The sequence below is a fragment of the Zea mays genome, chromosome 2 (assembly GCF_902167145.1).
Source record: "Zea mays cultivar B73 chromosome 2, Zm-B73-REFERENCE-NAM-5.0, whole genome shotgun sequence".
Taxonomy (NCBI): Eukaryota; Viridiplantae; Streptophyta; class Magnoliopsida; order Poales; family Poaceae; genus Zea; species Zea mays.
In genome coordinates this window covers 12,052,594-12,075,131 of record NC_050097.1, presented here as the reverse complement: position 1 = coordinate 12,075,131, position 22,538 = coordinate 12,052,594, and the positions used below count along the sequence as shown (strand labels likewise).

The 22,538-nt window shown below is 43.6% G+C and overlaps 2 protein-coding genes across 4 annotated transcripts; one reads left to right on the top strand and one right to left on the bottom strand.

Annotated features, from left to right (window-relative positions):
* Window positions 1-6,210: 6,210 nt before the first annotated feature.
* On the bottom strand, window positions 6,211-7,683 carry LOC100381847 (uncharacterized). Its single transcript, NM_001174638.1, has 2 exons — window positions 7,393-7,683; window positions 6,211-7,315 (listed from the first exon to the last, which is right to left on the bottom strand). The coding sequence occupies exons 1-2, from the start codon at window positions 7,632-7,634 to the stop codon at window positions 6,250-6,252; spliced, it is 1,308 nt and encodes a 435-aa protein (NP_001168109.1). The 5' UTR covers window positions 7,635-7,683; the 3' UTR covers window positions 6,211-6,249.
* Window positions 7,684-15,106: 7,423 nt separating this feature from the next.
* On the top strand, window positions 15,107-20,201 carry LOC100280073 (Ubiquitin-specific protease family C19-related protein). 3 transcript variants are annotated; one of them, XM_035964760.1, is made up of 6 exons: window positions 15,107-15,492; window positions 17,449-17,516; window positions 17,611-18,630; window positions 19,099-19,254; window positions 19,378-19,589; window positions 19,734-20,201. In XM_035964760.1, exons 3-6 carry the CDS (start codon window positions 17,743-17,745, stop codon window positions 19,924-19,926), a joined length of 1,449 nt encoding a protein of 482 aa, XP_035820653.1. In that variant the 5' UTR covers window positions 15,107-15,492; window positions 17,449-17,516; window positions 17,611-17,742; the 3' UTR covers window positions 19,927-20,201. The 3 variants fall into 3 exon arrangements, with proteins under 3 accessions (XP_035820653.1, XP_035820652.1, NP_001146485.1); XM_035964759.1 differs by lacking the exon at window positions 17,449-17,516 and having other exon boundaries at window positions 17,521-18,630; NM_001153013.1 differs by lacking the exon at window positions 17,449-17,516 and having other exon boundaries at window positions 15,172-15,492.
* The last annotated feature ends 2,337 nt before the right edge of the window (window positions 20,202-22,538 follow it).

Below are 22,538 nucleotides of genomic sequence, written 5' to 3'. Positions count from 1 at the left end.
ACGATAATACGACGTAAACATTTGATATATAGACGCCGTTCAATTAAACCATATGCGCGTGCTCTTTTGATTTCTGAAGATGCAATGGGCGGTTTACAGCTTGTGGCTGCCCGATCGACGAGCTGAGCGCGCGCGAAGGTAGATTATACGTGTCATGCACCGTGATCGCTAAAAAGGAAAGAAAGAAAGAAAAAGGCTAGATGGGTCGGATTCGGATCAGCCTGTCCAGTCGAGGCGGCGGCCGCGCCGCAGCAACAGAAGCACGGCACGGCCAGACGGGCACCCGCACCCACCCGATGACGCAGATTTGAGCCCGGCCCAGGAGTACGGCGCCAGGCCTGTCCGTTTCATTCCCGATCCATCAGCTAGCTTCCGCGGCCCGGACGCGCCAGGCCTGCAGGCTGCGGCACATGCTCGGCCGCCCATTCACAGGCACGCTTTCACAAAATCCCTCTAAATGCACGCTACAGAACATACTTCCAAGTCCCAACACTGTACCATATATTCTATTCTGCCTGAAGATCAATCTGACGACAAGGTGACAAGCATGGCAAGTCTTTTCGGTGGGCACATTCTGATTGTGAAGAAGACAACATTCCGAAAGTTTTTCCGGCAAATCAGTCCAGAAATACAAGCGATGCTTCATTTATTAGTGCAAAGCAGACTGCATATACAGGTAGTCAGTCAGGCTGGTAACGATTCTTCATACGTAAACATGTTGGAAAACCACCTGTTTTTAATCGTAGCTGGAAGTATTCAACGATACACTTGTTTGAGAGAAAAAAACATGTGCAGAGATACTAGCTATTTTCCTGAAAACAACCTGAAAATGCAACAGACCTGCTGGAGCAGTGGAGCTTACCATGCATCTCCTGGATCTGTGGATGCTCTGAAGTTTAGCTATAAATTTTAGAGCACTTCAAAAAAAAAAAATCCGCTTCAATCAAGCGGGTGGTTAAAGTGATCCAAATTTAAACTAGTCTTAAGAACAGCATTAGTTTACTAGAGCATTTAAATGAGTATACGGTACGGTGGTCTGAACTTTAATCTTTAATTTTAATCGATAAACTTTAGACGTAAGATCAACCCACTGCCATATTCTCTGGTTGTGGGTTCTCGTGCAACAGCTCGATAATTATTGTTTTGTTTGAAACAAAGCTTGTTTTAGACTATGTTCAACGGTGCGCCCTTGGCTCCCCCTCCTCTACCACTGTAGCCGTTTTAGGGGCTACAGTGCGCCCCTATTCTCTTCACCGCCTTCCTCCTCCTCCTCCTCTCCCCTCCCGATTCCTTCTCTCTCCCGCTAAATGGATGAGCACGCTACGGCGCTCGCGTCCCCTCCGGTTGCTAGCTTCCCAGAGAAGCCCGCGCGCTCGGAAAACTCCGAGGAGCGAGCTCCAGGCGAGTCCACGGAGACCGCACCACCGCCGGAGATCTTTGCCGTGGATCCGCCCTCCGCCGCGATTCATTTGCCTTGCTCCGGGCGGCGAGCAGCAGACGCCGTCGTCCACGCGGATCCACTGGGCAGCTTCGCGGAGCGGCGACCCGGTCGATCCGGGCGAAGACGCCGCCGTCGGTCGTCTTCGCACGCCAGTTCATCGTCTGCGGGACTCACGTCAAGGCGAAATATTCCAATCAGCGACAGATCGACGCTCACCAGATCTGCTTCTTTCGAGCTACGACGTCGAAGGTACGCCCCTTTCTCTCCTCCCAGTTTTTCATGTCGGATTCAATCCGTGACCCAAAAACATCTCCGTTGGTTTAACCGTAGCGTTTACATGTCCTTGTACTTGATTTAGTAGATGGATTCATTTGTTCATGGCGATTTGCCCAGTTAGGGTTTACGGGTTGTCCCCATCGCCTATTGTTAGGCTTTTACGCTTAACTGATCCGTCGTTATCTTGTAGACCATGTCCAAGGCTAATAGTTTTTGGAGCATACGATAGAACACGAAGAGTCGGGTGTGATTTTGATAGTCGTCATCGTGGCGTGCTTATTGTTTGTTTAAGCACCTAAGTCGAACAGCTCAAATAATATGTGCTCATGTCAGTTGTATGTTCATTGGTCAGTCATGCTGGTACACAATTCATTGTTCATATTGGAATGCCAACAACTAAGCACGAATTACCGTTCATTTCCTCATGACAACCCCTTTGTTTGATGCATATCCCTTTTTTGCATTGTAATAAGTTACTCTGTTTATGAACTCCACTTAGTTAACATACAACCCCTTTGTTTGATACATCACTAAACATTGCATGCAACTAACGAAACCTTCACTTATTATGCAGCTTGAAATATTTATTTCATTATTTGACGTCCACTTCAACTAACTGAGGTTCTAAATCCTTTTTCGCTTTAGTTATTTGTTTATAATCAACTTCTTAAGTGTACTGTCCATGTCTGATGTCTGTGCTCCCATGTTTGTTGTGCAAGTTCATTTTATTAGAAGCCACGAACAAATTCACCCAGGCATGCATACTGTGATCAATTAATTTACAGGGCATAGACATTGCAACCAACAATTGTTGGTAAATTGCAACAACATTTTAGTTTATAACTTTGCCACATTTGTTTATTGCATTGATACCAACTTTTGTTTCGTAACTGACATTAACACTTGAATTTACCCAAATAGTAACCGAAGTGCCCCTAATTTTTTCATCTATGCACCTTGTCTAGCCAAGGAGGAAGTGCTTGACGATTGAAATCAAGATGAGCAGCCATGATGCCAAAGTGGTGCAAAACTTGGTCCTCAATCTTGCTTCCTCGGTGGAAAGTCGTGCAGTCAATATTAGGACCTTTTTAGAAGAGGCTTTCCGTCATTTGGGTGACGAGCATTACCTTCTGAATGCTCTACTTGCTATTCGAAAAGAGGTAGACCTGATGGAGCAAGATGCAATTGAGAGCAAAGCAAGGTCTGACCCAGAGAAGGATAGGATGGAGGAACAAATTAACCTTGCTCAGGATGCCAAGCCCGTGCCTAGACAAATAACTTTCACCCCCCATCCTCACCAGAATTGTATGACGCCAGTGACAATGACTCCTACGACTCCGACAGGTCCACTAGGTATAGCATTTGGAACTTGTAATAATTGTACGTACAACCTGGTCGTAGTAGTACTAATGCATCCAAATAAAGTACGAACTTGTGTGGTATGTGTTTGATGCTTGCGTAACCGATGTACGAAGGGTTGCAGCTTATCTTACTTATTTACGAACCTGTTGTGGGATGCTTTATCCTTTTGTAGTCAACTTATTTCCAATGCTTCATCCTGTTGTTCGTATTGTCTGAAGCTGATTTGCAATGCTTTCAAGTGTGACGTTTACAGTTCAAGTTTGTTATGTGTTGTCCAACTTAATGTATTTATGTATTTCATTCCAGAATGGCTGACAACAACTCAAACAATCCTTATCGACCACCTGCTGCCAGCCCCAATACAGGTAACCAAATTTTCCCCCCACCCTTGTGGGATCCTCAGATGTGGCAGCCCCAAGGGTTCGACCCAACACAGGCTTCAACATTTACTAATCCTTCAAATTCCCATATGACAAATCCTACCTGGTCCCAGGGACCTAATGACCCATCTGGATATACCTTTCGTACACCATGGAACCCATATTTTGGTATGACAACTCCTGGGGGTCCTCCTACACAAACATGTTTCGGTCAACCTCAATTGGTACCACCCATTCCATGTCCACTGGTGCCCACCCATGTTCCCAACCAGACTGACCCTATACCATTTGAATCCGAAGCCGAACACAGCGTCCAGGAAGTTAACAGCCCTAGCAAGCCGTCAGATACACCTAAGACTGGGCGTTCGGGTTACCCGTTTAATTCGGGTCGGGTAGTTCGGGTTTTGTTAAATTCGGGTAATGGAAATTGTTACCCGATAGCAGCCAAGAAAAAACGCTACCCGCAAGTTTGGGTACCCGCAAGTTCGGGTTCGGGTTCGGGTATACCCAATTTACCCGAAATATATAAAAGCACAACGTGTCTCTTGTTGTCTGAATTTTTCTACTAGAATTTATAGTCCAGACTCCAGACGTCCAAAGGCCAAACCGCCAAGGCGTCAAAGCACATTACATGTACGTGAATGAAGATACTTTAGTTGAGTACTCCCTCCGTTTCTTTTTATTTGTCGCTGGATAGTGCAATTTTACACTATCCAGCGACAAATAAAAAGAAACGGAGGGAGTACTTGACAGGTGCTAATAACTTGAGTACTTAACAGGACCGTGAACACATTACATGCGACATGCAAATACTGGCAGCAACCTACACAGTACTGTCGTCCTTCAATCTCCTAGTCGCCGGCAGCTGGTGACAGGTGAGTAGGTGACCTGATGATGGAGGTACCGGCCAGGGGCCTGATGATTGGTGAAGAAGCGGCCGACGTCTGGCTCAGGCACCACCACGCGCCACCGAGGACGAGGGACTGGAATACTGGAGATTGGAGAAAGGTGCCTGGCGGTGGCGGGTGGCGGCTGGCCGCTGGCTTCTTCTAGGTCTTGCAGGTTGCAGCGTCACGCACTCACGCAGTCACGCTCACGCCTTGGCTAATTGGCTTGGACCATTGGACTTGGACGCTTCACGCAATCACGCTCATGGGCCATGGCATATTGGCATTTGTGTTACACGTGATGTCCAAGGCCCACTTCTCCACTCCAACAGACGTCCAGACCACCACGGTCCATGAGCAAACTAATATGGGTACACTGTGCAAACTAATATGGGTACTTCGGGTACCGGGTGCTACTACCCGAAATACCCAAACTAATTTTGGGTAATAGCATTTACTATCCAGATTAGACTTCGGGTACTGCGGGTTCGGGTATTTCGGGTCTGGGTCTGGGTTTTTTGGGTTCGGGTAACGGGTAGCGGGTAATATGCCCAGTCTTAGATACACCAGGGACATTTAGGAGGACGAAGGAACAGAACTTCAAACCTGATGAAGACCTGTTGCTTTGCAAAACATGGTTAGAGATTAGTAGTGACCCAGTGATTAGCACAGGGCAGAGGAAGGAGGGTTTGTGGGCTAGAATAGAGAAAAGGTACAATGAACTTAGAGGTGAGTTTCCATTGAGACTTAATAGGGCTCTCAGCAGCAGGTGGGACAAAATAAGAGCTAAAACAGGGAAATTTGCCGGATTCTACGCAAGAGTCCTCAGGGAAAACCAAAGTGGCCTTACAGATAACGACAAGGTACACTTATATTCAGTTGTAAAACTAAATGTATGGTCATGGTAGATGTGAACGTAATGTTATTTGTGCACTGACAAGTGGTAATACATCTTGTGTAGACTTCGAAAGCTGCAACTTTGTATGCAACATCACAGAAAAAGCCATTCCATTTCATGCACTGCTGGACTCGCCTGAAAAACGAACCCAAATGGGATGCCATGGTTCATGGCAGCCCCTGGAGAGGCAATGCGGGGACCGAGCCAGTACGTAGTCTTACACCTACAGGTTCTGTTAATGAAGTACACACTGATGAAGGTGGTTCAAAAGGCAAGAGACCATTAGGACGTGACTCAACGAAAGCATCAAGGAAGAAGTCAATGTCCAGTGCATCCCAATCTACTGACTACCTGTCAAGAATCCATGACATTCAGATAGCAAGATTGAAGCAAAGTGAAGAAAAATCAGAGCTGAAACAACAGAACATTGAGTTCATGAAGGAAGTTGAACTGAAGAAGTTGGAGGTTCAGTCCAAGGAAATAGAAGTGCAGGAAAAAAATTGATGATGGAAGATAGGAAGCAAAAGGTTGAAGAGCTCAACAAACTTTTTGCCATGGATATGGATGCTTTACCAGAAGAGATGAGAGCTGTATACATGGCGATGAGAAAAGGTTTAATGGAGTATTTCATCAACAATCCTGTGTGACGAGTACTACTGTATTTGATAAGGTGTTTGTCACCTTTGTATCGGCGAACCGTGCTCCTCTGTGTTTGGACATGTCTATTTTAGAGTGGTTGAACAATTCCTTAGTTGTTTGAGTTCATCAGCTTGGTTTTTGAACATTGTTTATTTTCACATTATTGATATTGATAATAAGGATTATGATACATTACTTGAAGTTGGGAAACATATGCAAACTTATTTGTACTAGAGGCATTACACTTACAAGGAACCATGACTTCTGAACTACGGACATACAAACCACATACGACTACTAATCCTGGTACACATCATAATTGAAAGTAAACAACATTGGTGTAGCACATCATTTGGATAAAATGCATCAACCCATGGAGCCTCGACGAGCCCACATGTGTTCTATGAGGTTGTGCTGTAAAGACAAGTATGTTGCCTGACAGGTGATGTCCTGGTCCGGATCGTTGGGTAACTCCGAGCGGATATGATTGTTCAGCCACTCGTTGCGGCCCTCAGCAGTATTGTTGCACGGTTCAGGCGGCCCAGAGGGGCCAATGAAGTCGACATTAGCTGCACCATCTCCTTCGTCCTCGACAATCATGTTGTGCATAATAATGCAAGCAGTCATCATCTCTGCGAGGTGATTACGATCCCAACCATAAGCAGGTCCACGTAGAACAGCCCACCTAGCCTGCAAAACTCCAAATGCTCGCTCAATGTCTTTTCGACAACTCTCTTGCTTGGTTGTAAAGTGAACCTTTTTCTCCTCAAATGCGTGGCGAATAGCTTTTACAAAGGTAGGCCAATTTGGATATATGCCATCTGCTAAGTAGTATCCGAAATTGTAAGTTGTCCCATTAATAGTGAAGTGCACTGGTGGCATCGTCCCATTACGTAACGGATCAAACACAGGTGACCGATGAAGCACGTTGAGATCATTGTTGGTACCAGGCATTCCAAAGAAGGCATGCCAAATCCACAAATCGTACCCAGCGACTGCCTCTAGTATCATTGTTGGCCTCGAATTTCGCCCACAAAACTGTCCGCGCCATGCAGTAGGACAGTTGCGCCATTCCCATTGCATACAATCGATAGAGCCTAGCATACCAGGAAACCCCCTGTCGGCGTTTACACGTAGTATGCGAGCAATGTCGTCGTGGTTAGGGATACGAAGGTATCGTTCGCTAAAGGAAGAGATGATTGCGCGACAAAAACGGATAAGGCAGTCCTTAGCGGTAGTCTGTCCAATCTGTATGTACTCATCTACCGCATCGGTTGGTAACCCGTACGCAAGGATACGCAATGCAGCACAAACTTTTTGCAATGGACCAAGCCCTGCTAAACCTGTTGCATCACAACGAATAGTGAAGTATTCGTCTTCTCGCTGAACGGCACGAAGGATACGTAGGAACAAAGGACGATGCATCCGAAACCTATAAACGAAAATAAAGCAAAAAATTAACAAAACAAACATACAAATGAAAGTAAAATCATAACTTAGGAAATGTACCTTCGACGAAAGACATGTGATGGATACACAGGATTAGGTCCGAAGTAGTGATGTTTTATGAGATTTTCTCCAGCAGCGTGGTCCCTATGGATAACTCGGCGAGGCAATGAGGAGCGCCTACGACGCGTGCTCGTGTCTCCTACTACAAGGTGCTCAACATGTTCGGCAAGCAACAAGGTATCGATCTCATCGTCGGAATCGTCGGATGACGAGGACAACACAAGGCTTTTCAATGACTCCATGACGACCTAAAGTACGAGTACGTACTACGGACTTCTTATGGAATGGCAGATGATATAGAAGAGGTGAGTGTGTTGATGAGTGGAGCATGTCCCCAGGGTACCTTATTTATAGGTGCCTTAGGTGTGTGAAGGAAGCCAGACGGTCGTGGCTTCCGGTAGAAGCCAGTCGTGTTGTGCAAGCCACTCGTGTCGTGTACTAGAAGAATGAGAATTTGTATTTGTAAAAAACAAAAAATCGTACCGTATTTATAATAACGTATTAATAGTAATTATTAAGTTCGCTAATTACATGTGGACCAAAATTCGCCCGTGTAATATGCAAATAATAAATAAAAATAATTTTAAAATTTCTTGGTAGTTGAGTTAGTTTATGAGGAAAGTATATAATATTGGTGTGGTGGGGTATAGAGGATTGTTATAGGGGGAACCGCTGTAGAGCGTGGAGATATAGGGGGAGAGAGATTGCTGACGTGACACGTGAGTGGGATATAGGGGGACAAATTTAGGGGGAACCGCTGAAGACAGTCTTAGTGGGTAGCGAGACAGGAGCCGAGCAATATGCGTACAGGCGTGCAGCATCACGTACGGAGTACACCTACCTGCGTCCACTATGAGGAGTCGAGGACTCCTGCCGTGCAGTGACTGGAGTGAGTGGGCCCAGTCACCTGTCGTAGCTATGGATGCGATGCATCATGCATGACAGCGTGAAAGCAAGTTTGGAACTCTGGCAATCACGTTAGTCGTTAGCGTATTCCGAGGTTTTAGGCCCGATTTGTTCCAACTGGAGTAGTAGCATGATACCATCGCGTCGACATGTTGCTTTTGCTCATGGCTCATCCTCATCCAAATGTGCTGTCAGACAGTAGTAAAGTAGCTCGATTCACGCTTGGTCAGGGATCACTTAGGGTGGTGAGGTTCTCAACGGACAAGGAGATCAGATTAAGCTCCAACGTACGTACTGCTGGTGGCGCTTCTGTGTCATGTGTGTATACTTGTCGGTTTTGCATGATTATCGTGGCTGCCTGGAATCATGAGGGCAGTGTATTTTACGTACGACGTTCCAGCACGCTAATCATTACTTGTTTTTTTTGTACGTTGTTTTATTTTCCATTTTGAATAAACGGCATGCATGGTTTACGTTATTACAACCACGGTTGATAGTTCTATTTCCTTTTTGAATCATTACAAAGCGTGATGTGGCACACAGGCGCACTGCGGCATACTAGACGTACATGAGTTGCTATACCATTAATTAGGCTCGACTTTATTTTTTGTTTAGTATGTAGCGCACTACAACATTCGGATTCTTTTTTTTAAAAAAAAAGAAAAAAGAAAATGGCGCTATATATGCTCGAGTGATTCGTTCTTTATTTGGATGTAAAATAGGAAGCTGTAGTGCTGTACATATGCCCTGCGTGCTAGCTCATATTGTCTTTATGTTTTTTCCCAAAGCAAAAGAGCGAGAGATGGCGGCTATTATTATGAGCTCAGCGTGTTAATTTGTACTGAACAAACATTACAAAGGAGCAAGCTGGCCTCACACCAAGCATGCATGAGGCCGTTCAGCCTTTTTTATGATTGAATCCACCATGGGTGCATGCTTATTAGTGTGATCGATGTTGTGGAGTGTGTGACTGACGACACACATCTTTTTGAGTCCTGGAAACAAACACAAGTCGGTCGCCTGTCTTGATGAAGAAGCAAGAGACGACGATGTGCTTTGCAAATCTGTCCTCCTAGATGCTACTCTCTGTCTCTCATAATAATATGCCTAGCTCTAGCTAGCTCTAGCTGGAGCATATCCATGTGTTCCTTTTGCATGCATTTCGCGTACATATCTGTGTCGTATTGTAGGGGGACTTGGGTGAAGGGGAGATTATGCCAAATTAGGTGGCACCGACCAGGTCAGATGATGCTCGTGCATTGTGATAGTTGTATCTTATATTCTTATGCAATTTTATATGCCATGTCAGTTTTGGGTGTCATGATAAGATACAATATACTAGCAATAGCCTTAAGATATAGTTTTTTCTCTCCCTCCAATTAAATATCTTGCCACATCAGCAAAAAAATCATATATGACATCTCATTAATATGTATGATATTATTCATTGGGAATACACTAATCAGGCCTAGACATGCCATACCTAGTGGGTCCATGCCGGTAGAGATGGCAATAGGGACCCGATCCTCGATTACCCGTAGAGAATTCTTCCATTAGAGGATGGTGATGAGAAAGTTTCTTGAACCACAGGGATCCACGGGAATGTAAACGGGGAAAAATCTTCTCCAGCAGGTAAACAGGGACGAGGATGGAAAAGCATTCCCCATTCCCGTTACGCGCGGGAGTGTTAAACTTACGCGTGACGACATTTTCATGTAATAGTTAATGATAAAAATATATAATTATCTTGTCAATAGATCACTCATTATACAAATGAGCTTTTATATATATATATATATATATATATATATATATATATATATATATATATATATATATATATATATATAATGATTTCTTACATATGACAATATGTATAAGTAACAATGTTTTTGATCAATAACATATGAAGTATGTCCTAATTATAATTAAAGCGGGTATGTAGATTCCAGACGGAATTTTATTCACGTGAGGAATGGGGATTGAAAAAATGTCCGATGCAAACGTTCGTGGAGATTCAATGGAAAAAAAAATCGTCGTGGGGACGGTGCGATGAAAATTTTACATTGCCATCCCTACATGCCGGACCAGACCAATACAACTATTTGGCCATCTCTAGCTGGTAACCAAACAAGCAGAGAACCCCCATTCTTCGTGGCAGAGAAGAAGCGAACAAAGCAACGACGGTGCGGAGACTAGCTAGAGATCAGCGGAGATCGACAGAACGATCTCAAGGAACACACGATCAGAGTCGGACCCTTACTTGGCCAGAGGACAATATACATGCATGACGTACTGCCTGCCATGCCCGTGTGTTGTCACGCGTACGCTCGCCGGACCTGGCTGGCTAGAATTTGTGCAGCTGGTTTGGGCCGGGATGGATTCGTCGCTGGAGATCGATTCGTCGCAGCTCTGCGGCGTACTACGTCAGCGTGCGGCTCCAATCACGCACGGTGTCGATCGCCAAACGGCCGGATTACAGGGGTACCACAGAGACAGCCCGCGCCCGCGCCTGAGGCGCCGGCGCCGGCCCAGCCGGATCCGGATCGAGCCGACCGTTGGCTACCAGCAACGCACGCACGCACGCATAATTCCCTCGCTAATCATGCAACTTGCCTGCTGGAGGTGGTGGCCCCCGTTCAGACGTTCAGTTCGCAGCGCGGCACTGGCCTCATCAGATCACGCGTGTAGTAGATAGATGGAGATGGATCGAGCGACCGGCCGCGCCGCCGCGCGGCGCGGCGCGGGCCGAAAGAGACAGCAGAGCACCACGCGCGTACGCCGCCTGCGACTCTGCGAGAGAGGCCGCCCATCCCATGCCATGCTTCGATTGCAACCTACTCAAGGGCCGGCCGGCACAGAGAGCGTAATCCGCCGCCATCGAGGAACCCTCAGACGGTTCCTTGCAAGGGATCACCGATTAATTGCTGCTGCTGCTGCCGTCGCAACCCAACTGACTGCATTCTAAACCGGTTGCTGTTCGACTCGCTGTGTAGCAGTACTACTTCTGTAGTAGTACGTGGCTGCTTATCGCGATGGCGTAGGGAGACGTTGAAAGCGATCCGGTAGTAGAAAAGGATGGCAGCCCGTCTCCACTCCACTGGCCAGCGCGATCGCAGCAGAACAACAACAAGACGGACACAGCGAATAGGAAACCGCGGCACGCTCCATCGCAATCATCTCGTTAATGGCCATTGGCCAGTGCCACCTACTCAAGTGACACTGCCACGATTACATGCAGCACGGAGAGCGACGATTACATTTCCAGATTTAAGCAACACCTTGCTTTGCAGTTAACAAGCCCCTCCCCCCAATACGTGGCCAATGGGCCTTGCCATGCCGATACGGCTCGAGCCCGTCACGTGCCGTGCTCGCTCATGGACCGCAGGCCGAGCCAAATATGGTTCGATTAGTTTAAAACGAGTCGTGCCGGACTATCATGCCGTGTCATGTTAACCAAAAGAACACCTTGTAAAAGAACTCAAAGATAACTTGTTTTTTCTATTTTCTGTCGATTATTTTTCTATTTTTTTATAACAGAACTTGAAAATAGCTTAGAAGCGGAAGCCGAGTTGATCATATTTATATATTTAATGGACTAGATTAGGACAAATAAGGTTAGACCATAAAACAGGTCATGTTGGGTCGTACTCGATTTGATGAGCTATCCGTGCTTAGCATCATGCTCAATGTGACGATAGTAAATGAGTCGTGCTCATGCCGCCTTATGGGCTTGTATCTAAGCCTAAACACGACAATAATGGACATTGTATCATTATTGTCCGACACGGTTACTATCATGCCATGTTATACCCATGCTATGTCAAAATGGTCGTGGCTCATGTCTGCCCATGTACTCCGATCCATCTGTTCACCTATGCCAAAAAAAATACTTTGTGTATGCGTTCTGAAACGAAGACGAAGATTGATGCATACGGTAGTCTGATACGAAGAATAAGTAGGAGTATAGTTTCAGTTTATGCACTAATTACAGTATACAGTTTTCCAGATTATATGCCGGCTGGTTAAACTGGCTGTTATGGAATATCTGTAAATTTATATAACCTAGAGGATCAACATAAACATTTTACAATGGTTGGGCACCAATGCAAGAACCTACGTTGCTAATGGTTTTATTGACATCGCGTGAAAATTAGCATCGTCGATCGCAATAGGAGAGGAGAGTGCTAAAACATCACTAGCAAATGGCGCGCGCCAGCGCGCGTTCTTGTTATGGAAATTTAATACTTATTTCTATCTAAATCATATAGAAGGGACATTATTATACTATTACACATGTATATAGAGCGATACAGACGACTGTAAGCATTGCATTACATAGTAAATTGTCACCATAGGGTGTAGCAAGCTTCAAACAGTTCTTGTTTAGTAGTACTCATATATACATATATTTTTAGGAGTACATGAGACTTCATACATATATAGTAGGATGCATCAACAAAAGTTGTCTGGACATTGTTTTCCAAGTAAGGTAAAAGCTATATACATGTGCTGCTGCGTAGAAGTTCCAACTTTGAAGCCAGACTTGTTTCCTGTAATGTACGGTGATCATGTTATTGTAGTGCGAAGAACTTTTTTTTGCTGTAACTGAAGTAAAGGATTACAATAGATAATATTTATGAATAAATGGAATAAATGGAACCATACATTTTTATTCATCGTGTAGATTTTTGTCACAGTCAAACTTCAAGGATTTACGCCTAGCCCTGGTCCAAAAAAGAAATGTAGAATGATGAATTTGAGATGTCAATAGATCATCTTTCTATCCATTTTAGTTTAGTACCTTTTTTGTGGTGATTCAAAAGCCAGTATGTTCTGGTCTTCATTTTGAAGATTGTCTTCAGTTTGAGGACTATTCTGTTGCCGTGTAAATCAATGTATTAGTGTAGAAATATGTGCATTTAAATAGTTCGCCAAAAAAACTGGAGTAACAAACACAGTGTGTCTGATTTACCTCTGGAGAAATGGCAGTCGATAGTTTCGACAATGATGAAGAAGGTGAAACTTGCTGTTTTGCTGCACCTAGTAGTTGCGTTGGAGTTGACGGTTGCACTGGAATCTTTAGTTTGGGTGACGGGAAAGTTAGGTCTCTTCCATGTGAAGCTATGACTGACTTGATGAAGAGTTCTTTTTCTGAAACTTGAAACGACATTTCATTGTAAACAACAGCAAATGTGAATTTGAGGGACACAATCGCTGCTAAATCTGGTGGAATATTGGAAGTGCTTGTAGCTGATGTTAAGAGAGAAGCGCATGGTTTTCCAATGATTCTCTTGGCAATGTTGTCGAAACAGAACATTCGCATTTCAGCAGTGCCATCGGAAGCCATGAAGTTCAGTTTGTACCTAGGAATGTAAATATATTGAAGCTATAAAGCCTTTTTTGGATAAGAAGGTATGTAAATAGCAAGTGGAATAAAGATTGTTTTTAGATGCAGTAATAGTCTAGAAATGCATACCTTAGAATAGCATCTGTAGAGCCACATGTACGACATGAGGACACTGCTGATTGCATGGATGGTTTATTTGGACATGCATTACATGCTCTGTACCACCACGGTTGATCATCAAGTATTCTAGTAATGGTGACAGTGCACTTACAACCTTCATCCTGTTTAAAAAGGAAATTATTACAAACATTGATATGAGTTAATTCAATTGAACCTTTGTGGATCCATTTGCGTACTGTACAGATTCATATATACTTACTGGTAGCGAATCTGGGTCAGATTCTAAGAGCACTTTTAATTCTTTGTCTTCTCTCTCAATAGGATTAGGAAAGGTCACTGGTTCATTCGATAGCATAGGGAGTTCAATCTTTATATTTTCATTATGAATCCTATAATTTTTGGAGACATGGAAAATATGTCATAGATGGTTAATATGGGAAAATAAGTCTGAGATGTAACATGTAATGTATACTCTCTATGATTTGGTTGTTTCTATGGTAAATATACCTTTCATAGTATGGTTCAGCTTCAGTAATGGATGGATTGAAATACCAGTGGCAAGCTGCACCACCATTTAGATATACAGATGCTAGATACAAAAGATGAAGCAGATAAAGTTCATTGAGTAAAAATGAATATTGTGTATGTGAAATGGGGAAAGGAAATAACATAAAACAAACATAGTAAAATTGCAACATAAACCTTTATATTCTTTTGGTAAGCATCCAACAAATAGAACAACAATGACATCTTGTTTTTGCTGATCATATATAGGTTCATATGAGAATTGTAACGCTCGATTTCCCCAAAGAGTAACTTTGAGCATGTCGCCACTGGAAAGTAAAGTAACAGGGTGGAGATGTTTTAATAATACAAAGTATCATATTTTCAAGTGAAGACCTATATAATATATGTAATAACATATTACTGACCTTAGGTTCTTGATAAAGACATTTCGGTACACAGATGATTTCCCAGTTAGTTGTATTGGTCTGACCTCAGAAACTTCAGTGATCATTCCAAGTGTGTCTAATTCATTGCATTATCATTTGTCAAATAACATCATTCCAATTTACGAAGGGTAAAAGTGAAGTAAGAAAGGTTTGGAGGCAAAGCATGTGGTAATTTTGTTGGTCTTGTAATAACTGATATGCATGATTTGCAACCAAGGAAGGTAATAAGCTACAGTTGTCCATAAGCATTGCAAAAAGAATGATGGAATTTAAGAATAATGATGGATATTACAGAGTGTGCTAAAATTGAAAATATTAAACGTGGAGGAAGCCGCATCGGCTTAATAAGAAGAAATATCTTTTTTCTTTGGGCATCACTCGGGAGCCGCAGGTGAAGAGGCCCCGCTGTCCGTTTCTTCCCCCCACCGCGCGCTGGTGCAGGAGAGTGCACTTCACACAGCCATTTTTTCTCTCTCTCTCTCATGCATCGTCTATCTATATTATTTTATCTCCCCCCGTCTCCACCTCCCCCTATATTCTCTCTCTCCCCTCCTCTCCTCTCCCCAGCTACGCCAGTCCTCCTCCCTGTCTGCTTCGGTGCTTCGCTCCCGCACTGCGCTTGGCCGCTTTCCCTCTCCCCGCACCTTCTCCACCTCCCCCATTCCGCCACCGCACGAGCAGAGCTCCCTCACCAAGAGGACCAAAAAAAAAAAAAACGAGGGAGGCAAGCCAGGCGGGACAGCAACGCGACGCGCTTGTCATTCACTCGAGGTACGCAGGCAGATGTTCCTCCTCACCCACTTCACTTCAACCCGCTCGCTCTTGTTCCGGAGATTTTCTTGGCCCCATGGGGGAGGCGTTCTTGCACCGGGAGGTGGTCGCTTTAGCGGTTCTTGGGATCCAGGCGGGCGCCAGAGACCAATCTGCGGGGTGTGGCAATGCGCTTCGTGGGTTGCCGTTGTGTCGGTGGGGCACTGGGGCAGTGGAGCGACAGCTCGGTGAGATTTCGAGAGATTCGTCCGTGCCAGGGCTTGGATCTACGCTCCGGCCACCTCGAGGCTTCGGTTCGCCGCCTCACCAACCGAGCCCGAGAGTCCGCCATTCATTCAGACGCCCTTGACGGCAACCGCACATCGGTTCAGATCCAGCGTCCTTTCACCGGCAACTGCGCCCCTCATGCAGTCCCTCCCTGGACTGGGGTCTGGGGTGTACAGGAAGTCCATGCGGATTTTCTTTTATAAAATAATCTCTTTTTTTTTTTGGCGTGGACGCCATAGCTTTGGACCTCAAATCCTAATCTCTCCGTGGGATAGAATCATAGAATGCGGTCTGTTGCGGGTTTTTTTTTTGGCCGCTTGGCTTACTGCTAATATCGGCTTAGTTTTCCAAAACTTTTGGGGTTCAAGGTTCAACCAAACCTCCTGCTGATATAACCTTTTCTGTTCAGTTTGCTTACCCAGCTGACTGTTTGCCTTGTTTATATTTGAGGTAGACGCTTAGAGGCATGGCAATCGATATTTCGTGAAGTAAATTATTATGTCGGCAAGTGTGAGTCGAGTTCTTTGCTGAAACTCTAAGCTTCACCTGAGATCTGACATTGTCGGTGTCAAATTGCTGTACATTTGAGGGCACGTGCTCGGGTAAATCACTGGAAAAACATAGTTCACTTCCCCGGTGATGCCTTCACCTGTCTCAAACGTTTTTGGTTTTTATATATTCGCTTGGGGGGTGCTGCTGTAGCGAGTGGCGGTATTTCAGGAGAGACAGTCTCCATAAATTCTGCACGTTGTGGGGGTTTGTCTTTAGCTTGATTTAGGGGGAAACGGGCCATCCTTTATTCTGGTATAGGATTTAGCAGTGCGATGTTTAACTGTCTAAACTTGTAATTAGGGGTGACAATGAGCTCTAAATTTTACACTATAAGATTTAAGTATCGGATTGGACTCTATTTCTATTCATTTTTGAACTAAAATTTATTTATGGTCCTATACCATTTTGTGAAGAAGCATTTGGATCATGATCCATTACCACCCCTACTTGTAATAGGGCTAATGACGCGAAGTATTTCCCTCTCCATGTTTTGTTGCGTGACCACCTTAGTGTGTACAAACATGAGATGTTACATTTAATCCCTGATTAAATTTGGCTTTAAGAATTTTCTTTTCTATTTCTAGATAACACATATCGCATAATGACCCTTGATTGCCATATAATTTGTTTCCTGCAATGTGGTGCTGTTGTTTTAGGGAAAATATAAGTTCGTGCGAAGTAGCTATTAATAGACGAGTGCCTATGTCACAAATAGGATTCCTAAAAGTAATAATTGAATTTATGTAACAATAGATGTAAGAAATGTGTGCATCTGTTCTGTGAATTTGTTTTTGACATACCATATTTTAGATGAGAGTTGGCACAGGTTCCAATTGTTGTCTTTCTTGGGAACATTGAGATCAACCTGTGAATTTTGGTTGTCTCACGCTTTTACTATGCGAGAAAGCTGTCAACTTTATAATAAAAACCCACCATGTGATAGCTGGCGAGTTAGAACTTGTTAAGTACTTTCCATCTAGAGCCTTCATCTAAAATTTTACTCCCTCCGTCCTAGTATATAAGGCATAACCACTTTTTATTCTAGTCCTATAATATAAGGTGTGCTCTCTCTACACATGCATACATTGATATAGTAGTATAGAGAGAATTAAATACATTTCTTGGTCTTTGAACCAGAGGTGGTTGAGACTTATATACTGCGACGGACGGAGTATTTGCACATTTCATAACCTGCTTCATTGTTTGTAGGATTCCTACCATCCCTGATATTCTCTTATGTATATGCTAATTCTGGAAGTTTATCTGTCTTCAATTGGTATATTCAACGCATATTTTCAGGAGCTCATGCAAGGCGTAAATCTTATTGCAAGAAGGGCAGCTGTGCATGTTAAGTCTCAAATATAGACTCACTTGATAACACTGCATGAGAGGTTGAAAACTTGAGGTACAGTTGATATTCTGGTTCAGAGTATGGGTTCAAGGTTTGCATCACATCAGCTGAGCAATGGCCTGTATGTTTCTGGTCGACCTGAGCAACCTAAGGAGAAGGCCCCAACCATTTGTTCCACTGCGATGCCATATACTGGGGGTGACATCAAGAAGTCTGGAGAGCTTGGGAAGATGTTTGATCTCCATGTTGAGAAATCAAGAAAATCTGGTCCTCTAGGAAACGCTCCTTCAAGGAATACTTCATTTGGAGGCACTGCTTCCAATTCTGGGCCTGTCTCCAATGCTGGTGGTCGGTCCAACTACTCTGGTTCCCTTTCATCTTCAGTTCCTGGTGCTGGTGGATCAGCCAGAGCGAAATCAAACTCCGGACCACTCAATAAGCATGGAGAGCCAACAAAGAGGTCATCTGGTCCCCAGTCTGGAGGAGTAACCCCAATGGCACGCCAGAATTCTGGCCCCCTTCCTCCTGTGCTTCCGACAACTGGGCTTATCACATCTGGGCCTATCTCTTCAGGGCCACTTAATTCGTCTGGTGCTCCAAGGAAAGTATCTGGGCCACTTGATTCTGCTGCATCGATGAAAATGCGGGCTACTTCCTTTGCTCACAATCAAGCTGTTACTAATCTGAACACTGAAGATGGTTACTCAATTCAGGGAAGCTTTCCGAAGCCAATACTCTGGGCTGTGATTTTGCTCTTTGTGATGGGTTTTATAGCAGGTGGCTTCATTTTGGGGGCTGTTCACAATGCAATTTTGCTGATAGTTGTTGTGGTCATATTTGGTTTTGTTGCTGCACTTCTTATCTGGAATGCTTGCTGGGGTAGCAGAGGTGGAATTGGGTTTGTTAGTCGCTACCCTGATGCTGATCTCAGAACGGCCAAAGATGGACAATATGTAAAGGTTACAGGGGTATGTATAATCCCAAACGAATTTGTTTGATCTGTTCTTTTTACTTGAATCAGTTCACCTGTGGTGCCTTTATTTATCCTATATGTTTATTTTATTGCACTGTTGGTAAATAATACTGCCCTGACACGTGATTATTAAAGTTTTCATTTGACTCAAAATGAGCAACGGTTTCTGCACCAGTCTTAAAATCTTTTCATGTTTTCTCTGCCACATTGTTACCTTTTGTTCTGTTCGCGAGCACATAATTTAGCAATATAACACAAGACTGTTGCATTTTGATTTATTATTTTCGAGTCAAATGAACATGGTATATGAAAAGCTTTTTATAACCACAGTTCAACAACATAATTCTTTCTAATTTAGAAGAAGACATTGACCCATAAAGATACCCTCAAAGCATGCTTAATTTCCAAACAACAATATTTCTCCAATAATTTAGAATGCAATAACTGGTGTTTGAATTGACAGGTTGTTACTTGTGGAAATTTCCCCCTCGAATCCTCGTTCCAAAGGGTTCCAAGATGCGTATACACTTCTACTGGCTTGTATGAGTACAGGGGTTGGGATTCCAAAGCTGCCAATACCGAACATCGGCGTTTTACATGGGGTTTACGTTCAATGGAGGTGAGTATTTTCATGACATGGAATAGTGAAATCTACTTCATAATCTTCTCTGGGAACCCAAAACTGCAGTTGTTGAGTTTTAGCAGACCTTGGCCTCTGATGTTTCTCCTGCATCTATGGCAGCGACATGCGGTTGATTTCTACATTTCAGATTTTCAGTCCGGGCTTCGAGCATTGGTGAAAACAGGATATGGTGCACGTGTGACCCCATACGTTGATGAATCTGTTATAATTGACATCGATCCAGACAACAAGGATATGTCCCCTGAATTTTTGAGATGGCTAAGAGAGAGAAACCTTTCAAGCGATGATCGGACAATGCGCCTAAAAGAAGGGTACCCCTTTTCTCCCTGTTTGTTTTGCAGCTGGAATGCATGTCTAAGGCTATAAACTATTTTCTTTTTTTTTTCTGCCACAAAGATATAGGACTCAAAATAATATCTGCTAATGATTACATGCTACTTGTTCTCTACCTGTAGATACATCAAGGAAGGTAGCACTGTAAGTGTGATGGGGGTTGTCCAAAGGAACGACAACGTTCTGATGATTGTTCCTCCATCAGAGCCCATCTCAACTGGTTGTCAGTGGGCCAAGTGCGTTCTCCCGACCAACCTTGACGGGCTTGTTTTAAGATGCGAAGATACTTCGAACATTGATGTGGTGCCAGTTTAATTAGCGGTGAAGAGTCGTTGCCAAAGAAAGTGTCTGTTAAATATGAGTCTGAATTGTTTCATGCAATGTTAGTTGACAAAAATGTGCAAATGTTGGGTGTGATTATGGCAGGTGGAGGGTGGTTCGTTAAGCTGGCTTTTGGATGTATAGTTTCTTTTTCTTTTAGTTGTGTTTTGTCATTTCTTTTTAATTTTCAGCTCCGAGATCTGAAACTTGTGTAACCAGATGCCTCTTAATCTAAATCAGCGTGGCATTTAGATCGATTTGAAAGCTTACAGGTGACAGGACTTCGGATGTACATTCTTCCCCTTTTATTGTGTTGTCATTTATTTTCTTTTTTAATTTCAACTCAGATCTAAAACTTGTATTCAGATACATGAAGCAGATGGTTTGCCTCAAAGAAGTCCTCGATTCCGAAACCCCATTGACCATGGTTTCATTTTTGAGATTTCATTAAAAAAAACAGACCGGTTTTAAATCCGAAGAAATCTATTCTATTACAATCGGCTAAAATTCTTGTTCAGTGCTCAGGTTCCGTTTGTATCATGGTATGTATAACTTAAAGACCTTAGATCGGTTTTCCACGTATAAGAAAAAGTTAAAAGAGTGTATGATACAACTTTAATCATTTAATATAGCTAATAGACTATGTATCAATAGTCAAGTAAAGACACTTTTTGCGAAGAAACTTGTCTTTTGTACTATTTTCAATTAACCTCCTATAGAACTTTTAAGAGGACCTCACATTAAATGGCTCTTGTTGGAGACTTGCTCTCAAATGCTATAAATCAAGAGCAATACAACATAAAATGTTAAATAATAACGTCCTTCGTCCTTAAAACATTATTCCCTTCGGGATAATGAATCTTGGACGAAGGTTAATAAGAGTATGATTACGAAGTTGAACCTTCGTAATCATATTTCAATAGGCATTTATAAGATAATACAAAAAGGTATAATATGTGTAAATAAATCATATACTAATTATATTACATTTATTTACTATATTGAATCATCAAATACCATAATACCTATGCCTTGGCAAAGGCTGAATTCCGAGAGATGCGATTGCAATCGTCAGAATGCGTGAACAGTAAAGGAATACTGTTCACTATTTATAGGCACAGGACGCAGCCTGTGAGGAATTACAAGTATGCCCCTTATAAAAACTTACAACATTGACTCAGACCTTTATGGACTAAAAGGTCATTCTATCTTTAAGTCGGTTTATAATGCCGAAGCTTCACGAAGAAAAACCTTCGGCTATCTTATACAAACAGCTTCAGCCGAGGACCACTTCTTCTTATAAGACCTTCGGCGACGAAGCATAAACCCAACAGTAGCCCCTTTCGCGGTGCTAGATCGTTTTTCGTAACGAGCTTGATCCGTGAAAAAAGTCTCTTAAGCTTCGGAGCGCCGAAGGTCTAAAAAACACCTTCCCTGAGCTCGTTGTCGAGAAACGATTCAATCTCCCAGCGTGTAACGGCCCCACCTTGCAGAGTTACTGTTCGGTCTCTGCGGTCCACCATGCAGCGAGTGCGAGCGGGTGTCCGCCTGGTGTAAAAATTCTGGCGTTTCGCCTTCTTACCTGCAGCACTATATAAACAGACGAGTAGGTGTGAAGTTACCACAGCATTCATTGCTATTTGTACTGTTTTGCTGCCAAAATTTTTAACCATCGCCGAAGCTTGTCCGTCGGAATCGAACGAAGCTCCAGCCTGAAACCTGCTTCGGAGGAAGAAAGTATTAAAGTTTCGCAAGTTCATAGTTAAATGGCCAGAGTGCGTTCTACTGCCAGGGTTGAGCGTGAGGGAGGCGAAACTGAAGCTTCGGAGACTGTTCCCATCTCCGAAGCCATGCAACGATCCGGGCTGGTAGTTTCTGAAGATATTCCTGGTGAGGGTGCAGAACAAACACAACAAGCAGCTGCCGGAGTAGAAGAAGAGATTATTGAGGAAACTGATCCCGAAGACGATTATCGTATTGCCATGCCAAGTAAGCCTAGCCACTTGGACTTTGGAAAATCCACCGTTTCGAAGGCTGATCTCTCCAAAATGGTAAAGTCAGGCTTTTTCAATGAGGATCAGAAGAAGCTACTACGCTTCGGGGGAGAAGAGACTACCCCGAAGCCGGAAAAGGATGAAATTGTCATTTTTAAGAGCTTTTTAAAGGCTGGATTAAGATTCCCCCTTCACGGGATTATTGCAGAGGTGCTGAAGAGGTTCGGTATCTATTTTCACCAGTTGACCCCCAACGCTATCGTTAGGCTCAGTGTTTATATCTGGGCACTCCGAAGCCAAGCAGTGGAGCCATTTGCGGACAGCTTCTGCCGGGTTCACGAACTGCATTATCAGACGAAGGCTAGAAAGGATGGCTTGCATGATAATTTTGGTTGCTACAACTTTGCTTATCGGAAGACTACGAAGTTTCCTGTAATCAGCTATCGGAGTAAATGGGCAGCAGGGTGGAAGTCTGAGTGGTTTTATGTTAAGGTTAATGATGACAAGGAGAAACTCGTGCAAAGTCCACTCGAACTAATCTTCGGAGAAACCCGGCCTCTCTGCAACATGTCAGTAGACGGTACCACACAAAAAGCAATGGATGAATTCAGA